Source organism: Megascapheus bottae, chromosome 8 (assembly GCF_031878675.1).
Source record: "Megascapheus bottae isolate mThoBot1 chromosome 8, mThoBot2.hap1, whole genome shotgun sequence".
Taxonomy (NCBI): Eukaryota; Metazoa; Chordata; class Mammalia; order Rodentia; family Geomyidae; genus Megascapheus; species Megascapheus bottae.
This window is the reverse complement of record NC_143516.1, coordinates 14,934,849-14,945,642: the sequence shown is the minus strand read 5'-3', so window position 1 is coordinate 14,945,642 and position 10,794 is coordinate 14,934,849. Positions and strand designations below refer to the sequence as shown.

The 10,794-nt window shown below is 39.0% G+C and overlaps 2 protein-coding genes across 3 annotated transcripts in view; both read left to right on the top strand.

Moving 5' to 3' along the window:
- The window catches only part of Phactr2 (phosphatase and actin regulator 2), a 381,904-nt gene that overhangs the window by 204,318 nt on the left and 166,792 nt on the right, over window positions 1-10,794 (top strand). The gene's annotated exons all lie outside the window — the stretch shown is intronic.
- The window catches only part of Zc2hc1b (zinc finger C2HC-type containing 1B), a 31,579-nt gene that overhangs the window by 10,825 nt on the left and 9,960 nt on the right, over window positions 1-10,794 (top strand). For both annotated transcript variants that reach the window (XM_090337630.1, XM_090337629.1), the window contains exons 3-5: window positions 397-516; window positions 1,309-1,447; window positions 10,616-10,755. In XM_090337630.1, coding sequence (XP_090193756.1) covers window positions 397-516; window positions 1,309-1,447; window positions 10,616-10,755 — 399 coding nt within the window. The remainder of the gene's footprint in view (window positions 1-396; window positions 517-1,308; window positions 1,448-10,615; window positions 10,756-10,794) is intronic.

Below are 10,794 nucleotides of genomic sequence, written 5' to 3'. Positions count from 1 at the left end.
TTCTGTAAGCCAGAATGGCCTTGAACTCAGGAGACTCTTACTCTGTTTCCTTAATGCTGAAATGATTGCTATGCTCCACCATGTGTGTAGACTTCATGGCTTGGACATTCCATAACTTCCCAGTAGCGCCACCTAGGGACCAAGCTTTTAACACATGGCCCTTGAGGCAGAGAGTTGTGGGGGCCTTTCATTGGCTCTGCCCAAATACAGTATCTAGTTATATGTAATATGGTTTTTGCAATGAGTCAGAAAGATTTGCTCATTGCTGTCAGAAGGAGGACTCAGCTCCGAAGGGGGAAACTAGTTACTGTAGGGAGGGGGCCTAAGTGCACGTAGGTGCTAAAAACTTGGTGGTTGCACATTTTCAAATTCTATTCCCCACCTTTCCTTGTCTAGGTAAGACATGGACCAATATGTAGAAAAGTCTTCAACAAAAAGCGTATACCTTTCAATTCCTTGAAGCAAAGATTACAGGGCACTGACATTCCTACCGTGAAAAAGGCGCCTCAATCCAAGGTATTGTTATCTTCTTTATTATTTGCCATTATAGCAAGAGTTCTTAATAAGCCCGCTGCTGGGCTCTTTGCTTTCCTTTTAAGGGTTTGGGGTGTGTGTGTGTGTGTGTGTGTGTGTGTGCACATGCACCAGTACTAGGGCCTGGGAACTATCCTTAGATTTTTTTCTCAACGCTGGCACTCTGTTTCTTGAGTCTCAGCTCCACTGAATGTTCTTTGGTATTTCACTGGAGATGCGAGTACCATAGATTTTTACTGCTATTGGATTTGAACCATGATCTCCTGATCTCAGCCTCTCGAGGAACTAGGATTCCAGGTATGAGGCACTGGTGCCTGGCTCTGGTTTCATCTGTAATGTTATTTAACTGTAATGTTATTTATCATCTGCCTTTATTGTTTTCTGTATGATCTTGCTTATTTAGTCTTCCAAATCCACCTCACTTTCCAGATGTGGCAAAAACAATCTTGTTTGTATTTTCATTAGAGTGGCTTTAAATCTAGCAATTAGGAAGAAAGTCGCTTTTAATCTTACATCTGCCTTCCTTAAAGTTTTGTTTTGATTTTCCTGATTTGTATTTCTTTTCCCTCATTCTTGTGACTTGCAAATTTTATTACTGTAGTTTCCAAACCTCTTCAAAAATTTCTTTTGGAAAGTATCCTCCTTTCTCTTCAAGACTCACAGTCCAATTTCTTATAAATTCAAATTGCAGCTCTTTTTTTTTTATAAACATAATGGTAATCAAGAAGTGCCTGAGATAAATAAGGTAATCACTGGTGGTTTTATTTCTTACAGCCTCCACCTGTGAAGAAATCTAACTGGAGACAACAGCATGAGGACTTCATTAATGCGATTCAAGCAGCCAAGCAGTGCGCGCTAGCCATTAAGCAAGGTCGGCCTCTTCCACCTCCCCCGGCTCCAACCATCAACCCAGGTGTGTGGATGCGCTTTGGGTTTACTTTTGAGGCTGTGGTTGACTATGGGCCAACTTATCGTGCCTCCTACATACCCTAATGTTGGCAGAAATAATTACATAGAAGGAATTCTTATCAGTTAGTTGAGTAATCATATATATATATATATATATATATATATATACACACACTAAATATACACAAATACACATGTATTTGTAGTGTTATCCTTTTGGTCGATTCTGATTTCAGTAGAGATTCTGCATTTCCTCCTGTCTCAAATGAGATGCAGTCTTTCTTCATGGTGTCATTATGTAACTCCAGAGACATCATTTACACCTTGGGTGAGGAGCAGGGACCCATGCAGCGCAATCTAAGCAGTGCTATAATAGCTTCACGAGGTTAGCAATCCACAGCTCATTTTCTTAAGGTGATATTCTTACATAGTTCTGTCACCCTTTTATCCATTGGAAATTGCACAAATAACTCATTGATTTTTTTCTTTCACTTCAAACATTTTATTTTGAAGAGCGTCCAGTCTAAAGAAAAGAAGAATGAGTGGTTAACAATGAATGTTCCAGTGGCTTCTACTGCCATCTGACCCTCCGTGGCGGTGCTACCTCTTTCTCTCCCTCCCCTCACCCAATCACAGTCTCTGACAGAACCACTTAACTCGGAGTTTCACGTGGAATTGTGGCTGAAGTGGGAGAGCTCCAGCCTTGAGTGAAAAAGCTAAGAGGCAATATCCAGGCCCTGAGTTCCACCCCTAATAGCACACACACACACACACACAAAATTCCTAAAGTTAAGTCTCCAACCGCAACCACACTTCATCTTTAACTGCCTCAGAATCTATCCCTTAAGTACATTTTCCTGTATCACCACAACACTATTATTACACTTGGAATACAGACTTCTATTTTCCCCCAGCTATCTTAAGAATGTCTTTTAAAGCTCTTGCCTTTCCCTCCCCTCTCCTAGACTACAGTCCAAACCCAGGCAAGGTTTGAATGTGGCCTTCTGTTGTCTCTACCCTACCAGGTTATTTATGCTTTAAAATGCCTCATTTCCCACATCCCCACTGCTTATTTAGTCACATCAATGTTGAGCTTGCTTCTCTAGCCTGTCTTTCTATAAAGTAGAAGTAGGGCTAGAGGCTTAATTAGATTAATGTTAATCCCTTTTCAAATATAGGATTTGCAAATATTTTCTCCTAACTTGGGTACTACTGTCTTTTGATTCTCTTTGTGCCTTTAATTAAAATACAAACCTTTTAAGTTTTAGTTTATTCTTTTGGTATCATATCTAAAAATAATCGCTAATCTAATGACCCTTGTCCTATGTGTTGTTTTGTTTCATAGTTTTAAGGTCTTCTCTCTAGGTCTTGAATCCATTTGAATTAATTTTTGTATGTGTTGTAAGGTAAGACTTCAATAATTCTTTCAGAGATAAATTAACTGTTTTCTCACTGTCATTTGTTTACCAGTCTTGACACTTTTATTTTAAAAGTCGGTTAAAGCCAAATGCTGGTGGCTTATACCTGGAATCCAACGAAGAGGCTGAGATGTCAAGATCGTGGTTCAAAGCTAGCACAGGCAAGAAAGTCAGTGAGGCTCTTATCTCCAAGTACCCACCAGAATAGCCAAGAATGGTTCTGTGGCTCAATTTGTAGGCATTCGACATGAGCAAAAAAGCTTAAAGACAATGCCCAGGCCCAGAGTTCAAACCCCAAGACTGGCAAAAGTCAGTTGAGGGGCTGAAGATTTAAATGGTAGAGCAGCAATTGAATAAGCAATTTGAACAAGTATGAGGCCCTGAGTTCAATTCTCAGCAACAAAATAATAATCAGTTGAGGGTGGGTACAATGACTCATGCTTATTATCCTAGCAACTCAGGAAACAGATACGAAGAGGATGACAGGTCCAGATCCATCCAGGCCAAACCAGGGCTATCCTTCCCCTCCATCATAACTGTAACCAAGACAGTCTGAGGGTTATAGAGGAACCACTCAAACATACTGAGGTATAGATAAGAAAACAGATCGAATGGGGGAAAATACAAACCCGGAAGAGAAGACCTGGGAAAAGGGAAAAAAGATCAGAGAATGAATGGGATAAAGGCAAACAGCTCAATGGTAGCTGGAAACTGTCATTTGTATTGCTGAAGGTGAATCCCTTTCTGTTGATAAAAGAGAGATTGGCAAGGTAAATAATAATAAAAAGCCAACTGTTTTTCACAAGATACAACACACCTTAAAGACAGATGTGAAAAGCCTGGGGAAAGATAAGTAAACATGTAAACAGTAATTGTAACACTCAAGTACTGTTCTGGTATTGGGCCAAGTAAATGTCAGTGGCTCACACATGTAATCCTAGCTACTTAGGAGTCTGAGATCTGAGGATCACAGTTCAAAGCCAGCCTGGGCACTAAAAAGTCCGTGAGATTCTTATCTCCCATTAACCACTAGAAAAAGGGAAGTGGCACTGTGGCTCAGGCACAATCCCAGGCACTCACAACTGACCAAATGCAATTGATCAAATGCACAGAAAAAAAAAAATCAGTAAAGATATAGGAAACTTGAGCAATCACATCAACCAGTTCTGCGGACAGGTAACACATTCACAAAGCTGGGCACAAGAAACTTCAGAGGACCAAATCGTACCAACTATGTTCTCTAACCCCAATAAAATTACATTAAAACTATAGAAAAATACATATTTGACATCTTTTTCTGAGTTTAAAAATAAGAAGACATTTCTGAGTAATGTGTGACACTAAGAAAAAGAAAATTCACATGGTAAATTAGAAAGTATTTTAACTGAATAATAATGAAAACATTACCTAAAGAGGAAAAGTTAATACTTGAAATGTTCCTATTGGGAAAAGAAAAGTTTAAATTCATCACCTTAAAGTTTCTCCTTAAAATGTTAGACAAGGAACAAATTAAAATCTAAATTAAGCAAAAGGAAGATAATATCGTTCATAATATCAATTTTTTTAAAAAGATCATTTCAAGAGAGGAAACGCCTTTCTCAAAGTACACCATATATATTTAAAACGTAGGAAAGAAAACTCTCAACAAAGTAGAAATAAAAGGGAACTTTCACCATAAAGATGGGAACTATACAAAAATCTATCATTTATATGACACTTAATGGTGAGAAGGCAGAACACTGTCTCATCAGCATCAGGAAGAGCAGGATGTTCATTCAAATGTTTTGATCTTTTACCCACTGTTCACTACTAGAGACAATCCCAGTAGAAGAGACCAAACAAGACGGAGAGACAGACACACAAATAGAACATATGGCATAATGTTTGGAGAGATCAAATGGTAAAGATGTTTTTACACACAAACAACATGATCATTTAGTTCATAGAGGAAAAACGAATCCTAGGGTACTACAAAAAAAAAGGCTATTAGAATTCAAGTGAATTCAATAAGGTGGCAGGATAGGGGGACAATTTTGAAATGAAATTTAGAATACCACTTACAATAACTTAAAAACATTAAATATTTAGAGCTATATTTAATAAGGCATGTAGAGGACTGATAGAATGAAAAGCACAGAAGGAAATAAAGAGGGCCCCCAAAAAATAGTTTAGGAGACTTAATATCGTTTTGTGATGTCAGCTCTGCCCAATTTGATCTGTGGATTCAACTTCATTCCTAGAGAAAATACCTGCAAGTTTTCTTCATTGGCTAGTTCTAAATGTATACAGAAATTGAAAGTTTCTGGAAGAGTCAAGATTGTTCTAGAAAATAAAGCACACACTTAGAATTTTTATACCTGACAGTAATCATGACGATTTAGTACTGGTGTATCAAATGACCAGAAAATAGATACTCCTCTCCACTCTATGTACAATTGGTTTGTTGTTTTTTTTTTTTATTTTATTTACTTATTTATTTATTTTTTTTGCAAGTCGTGGAGACTGAACTCAGGGCCTGAGTACTGTCCTTGGACTTTCTCAAGGTTAGAAATCTACCACTTGGGCCACAGTACCACTTCCAGCTTTTTTCTATGTATCTGGCACTGAGGAATCCAACCTGGGTCTTCGTGCATGTTAGGCAAGCACTCTTACCCGCAGGCCAAAGTCCCAGTCCTGGTTTATTTTTTTAAAATAAACCAGAGTAATTCCATAAAAGATTGGATAGTCTTATCAGCCAATGATCTCAGGAAAACTGGATATCCTTATGGGAAACACAAACATGGATTCTTATAAAAATTAATTTGAAGAGGCTTAGTGACCTATGGGCCAAAACTACAAAACTTCTATAAATAAAAACAGATAAAAAATAATGGCAAGATGCAACATTCAGTAACATTTTAAAAAATAAGTGAATTTTGTAAGTCATGCATAGCACTACACACCGTCATCTCAGCATTTGGAGGGTGGAGGCAGAGGGATTCTGAATTTAAGGCCAGTCGGCCTGAACGACACATCAAGACTGTCTCAAATAAACAAACAAAAAACGAGTAAGATATTTGCTAACTTGAGCCTCATTTCTTTTACAGTTTTGAAAAATACTATTAAGAGACTAGAAAGGCAGGAAGAACTGGGGGGAAAATTTATAATACATTTCTCTGATAAAGGGATCATCAAAAACATGTGAAGAATCTTACCACTCAATAAGAAGACAATCTAGTAAGAAAAAGAAGAGAGGCTAGGCACTGGTGACTCACACCTTTAATCCTAGCTACTCAGGAGACTGAGATCTAAGAGTTGCAGCTCTACACCAGCCTGGGCAGAAAAGCCCAGCAATTAACCAGCAAAAGTCATGGAGCTGTGACTCAAGTGGTAGAGCTCAGCCTTGAGCAAAAACTCTGAGGGACATGCCCAGGCCCTGAGTTCAAACCACAGTTCAAAAGGTGTGGGGGGGGGGTTGTTAAACAGACATATCACAAAAAATCTTTAGGTACATGAAAAGATGTTCAATATCATTATTTTCATCAGAGACATGCAAATCAGAACCACAATGAAGGAACACTGTCCACTTTGCCTGAATGGCTGAAATTAAGGACTGACACAAGTGTTGGCTGAGATGTAGAGTAAATAGGAAGCCATTGTTCACTGCTGGTAGAAATGGGGGTGATGGGAATCCAATACATTGCATTTAGGGTGATGACAGAAATGGACAGGTGACTCATTGAACTGCATAATTAAAATAGATGCATTTTAGTGTGCATAAATTATTCTTCCAACAAGTTCATTAGAAAACGTACAGAAATAAAACCTGCGCTAGAAACATCCTATAAGAATTATCTAAAAAAATTATCTGAACCACCAGAAAATAATTTTCCTAATTGCTTTCCTTTTACCAATGACTAATGAAAATGCAGCTTAAAAGAATGTGTTGTCTTAGACAACTCAGTAGGAAAATCAGTGGCCGTGATTTTAGCAAGACACATGTACTTTGGTGCAGAATAAAATACATCTTTTATGAGAAATGGCTTCATTTCAGCATCAGAAGCTACAGGGATGAGGGCTACCTTATGGTTCTTTAATTGAATAACTGAAAACATGTCAGATGCGGTGTTGTGTGCATTTCTCTCATTACCAAGTTGGATCTAAAATGTGGCGATTGTTGTTCCTCTCTAAAAAAAAAAAGAACTCCCTTTGCAAGGCCTCATTATGTGTTCAATTAAGTTTTCTTCCTTTCAGATGTTATGCTAAAATGTAGTTTTATAATTAAATTCTTTCCTGTGCATTTAACTATAATTTTATGCAACAAGTAAAATGATTATATCCACCAGCTCATTTTCATCACAATTTGATTATTTTGATTATGCAAGGATTTTTTTTATTGGTCCTGTATTTTTAGGCTAAATTACTATAAAATTTATATGCATATACAACTAGGGTTATAAATAATGTGGCCTTATAGACCTAAGTTTGCAAATCATTAATTTCCTTTCTTCTCCCCTGCATGAGTCCCTATTTTCCATGACTCAGGTTTTTACACACACACACACACACACACACACACTTATCTATTCTAGGTCTTACTGACTTTATCGCTGCCTGTAAATAATTCAGATTTCCAGAATGTTTTAATGGTGTACAGTATGTGTGGCATATAGTAGTATTATATGGTGATGCATAATATTTATGATTGGGATTTTCTGTGAGGTGTTGGAAATTTGACCGCCATTTTGTATGACTTCATAGGAGTCTCAGCACAATGTTTGCATTTTAAATGATGTTTGGCTAGACTCCATGTTTCATACTGGTCGTCCCAACTACTTTGGAGACAGAAATTGGGAGAACTACGATTTGAAAGGAGACTAAAGAACAAATTAGCCAGACTCTGTCTCAAAATAAGCCAGATGTAGTAGCATGCACCTATCATCTTAGCAACGTGAGAGGCAATAGGTAGGAGGAGCACCATCTAAGTCCAACCTTGGGCAAAATGCAAGGCCTTATCTGAATAATAGCTAACATAAAAGAGGTGAGAAGTATGGAATATGTGGGGCAGGAAAGAAGGAGAGGAGGGAAGGATGGTGGGAAGGAGGAAGGAAAGATGGAAGGAAGGAAGGAAAGAACAAGAAAAGAAAGGAAGGGAAGGAAGGAAGATTTTACATGATGTTTGCTTTTCAGGACACCATTCCCTTTAAGTATCCATTTGTCAGGCTTTGAAATCTACTTTGAAATAACGAGAACAGTAGTTTTGTTTTAACAGCATTACTGATAGAGGAAGAAGAAGCATTTTCTGAGATGAGGACAGAACACAAAGCTCAGTCAGTCATACCCTGTTCATATGATTGCTGCAGAAAAATACTTTTCCATTCTCCTAGCATTTGAAATTCTGTATACATGCAACCAGCAAGCCCAGCCACGCATCTGCAGGACCTTCCCTGGCTGTGCTCTTATGAGGACTCCCCCCACACACACACACTGTTCCCTCATCCTGCTGTTTATTCTCCAGGTGGTAATTGTCCAGTTGCATTGTCATCTCAGAGGTTTTGTTTGATTTTTGCTATTTGAGATAGAGTCTGGCTGTGTAACTCATACTGGCCTCAAACTCACGATCCTCTTATCTCAGCTTCCTGAGCACCGTATTACAGATGTGTACCACAACTCTCAGCAGCTCTCTCGCTTGCTAGCTCGCGCGTGCACGTGCACGCGCGCACGTGCACGCGCGCACACACATTCTTGTTGGCAGGGGACATAACTGAACCTTGGTCTCCATCGTGACATGTAATCATGTAATGTCAAGCTTGCAGAACTTGGGCCAAATGAGGTTCACCTCAGCACAGCCATATCTGGGGGCTTTGTCTGACCTGAATTGTGGAAACAACATTTCGTGTCTAGCTGGTAAAACGGAGGAAATCACCAAGCTGAGTGCCAGATTCCAGATGTTTTCTGGCAACACGTAACTAAGTTTTGAATGACCATGGTACTTTCTACTTTAGTTTCTCTGAGCATATGGACTCCTGTTTGGTAGCTGGAAGCAACCTGGTCCAACCTGTTTGCTTATAGCAATAGTTCATATTCCTAACACCTCTCCTTTTATGCCAAGCTCCTGTGTGGATTATGATGATATCAAGGTCCTAGGTGTGCCAAGGAGATAGAGGACTGAGGATGTTGTGTGAACTTGCCCCAATTCACACATAGTGCGCACACAAGTGAGGGAGAGACTTGGGCTCAGTACCAGTCAGGCAGGCCCCAGAATCTAAACCTTTATCATGTTTCAGGATTGTCTGTTGTTGTTATTGTTTTTTTCCAAGACATCTACCACCATGTGCAATTTTTAGTTTCTATTTCTTGTAAATATTTTTATTATTATAAAGATGATGTACAGAGGGAATATAGGAAAAATAAGTCAAGTAGTGAATACATTTCTTTTTGGATAATGCCGCCCCTTCCCTCGCTCTCTCCCAGTTTTTCTCTCCCACCTGCACCCACAAGTTGCATAGTTTATTTTCAAAGTAGGGTCTGGTGAGTACCACTGCTGTTTTTGTTCACCGTTTCTCCTCCATTTCTGTGCTCCCCCTTACCTTCCCAAAGACAGGTAAATTAACCAACAAGACAAAAAGAAATGAAAAAGAAAACAGCAGCAAAGAAATTACCTCATTTCCAATTCCTGGAGTTCATTTTTATATAATCAGGGGCATATAGGCATTGTGCCTTTGTGTTCCTCCCCTAAGAATATCCTCCTCCATTATCATTGTGTGAGTTTTTACTTCTTTATTTAAAAAAAAAAACTCACTCCTTGATTACATAGACATCACTCACCATGTGCAGAGTGGAGCCTGAGCCAGGTTCATTTCAGGTGTTAAATTAGTGATTCAGTGAATCACAGGGAATACTGTGACCAGTATTCATTTTAGAAAGTGATTTGTTCAGATACAAGTCTCCAAACCGCTAAAGACAAAGGTAACAAAAACCCTTCCCTTTAAAGACGCCACTGCATTTAACATCCAGACATACATGTTAGAATTTTGACTATGTACCAATCAAACTTAATCTAAAGTGAGGTTAACGTGAATGCGTTTTCAGAACCTTTCTGTGAGGTTCTTTTCTTCACATAAGTCCACGTTGTAACCCCTTCAAGGTGCCTAAAGCCAAACAAAACTAAGGTTAATGTGTGTCTGACCAGAGAGGGCCTGAGACGCTGGTGTGAATGATGGTAGCTTCCAATTCCATACCCCAAACCTACATTTTGAAAGTAAACCTCCTCTATAACTCCTATCATTTTACATGCCTTTCTATTTTACCCTGTCCCAACACCTAGATTTTGTTTTTGTTTGTTTGTTTGTTTCTGGATCTTCTCTGTCCTTTGGCTCCATGCTAACTAAAGTTTTTTTCTTCCATGGGGTACTGGCATTTGAACTCAGGGCTTTGGGCTCGCTAAGTGGATACCATACCACTTCTTTCTTTACACAAGGATTCAATTCCCTAAAGTCATGTAATTAGAAGTGATGCTAAGTATAATGGGTCTATGATCTGAAGGATCTTAGGGCACTCTTTTGAGAGGAGTGCCTTAAAAATGATTTCCCTTCCCCACACATATGTGTGCCCTAGCGCATCTTTTCTGTAACAGGCTGTGTCAAATGGAAGTTGGGACCTTATTCTTTAATGTTGGGGCAGAGTTCAGACTCTTCCAAATCTCATTTCATATGGTTGATTCCAGAGTTGTCTTTGAGATGGTAATTGCTATTTGTTGCAATCTTGGCATTCAGATTATATTCAATGCCCATACTGCATGAGGAGGTTTAATGAAACCGCCGCCACACGACACATCAATTTCTGCAAAGACCAGTCTTCTCGCAGAGTGTTTGATCCGACCCAGACAGCAGCAAGATTGGCAGCCAGAGCTCAGGTAAATCTCTCTCCTCCCATACTGGCTTTGTGTCCTTGG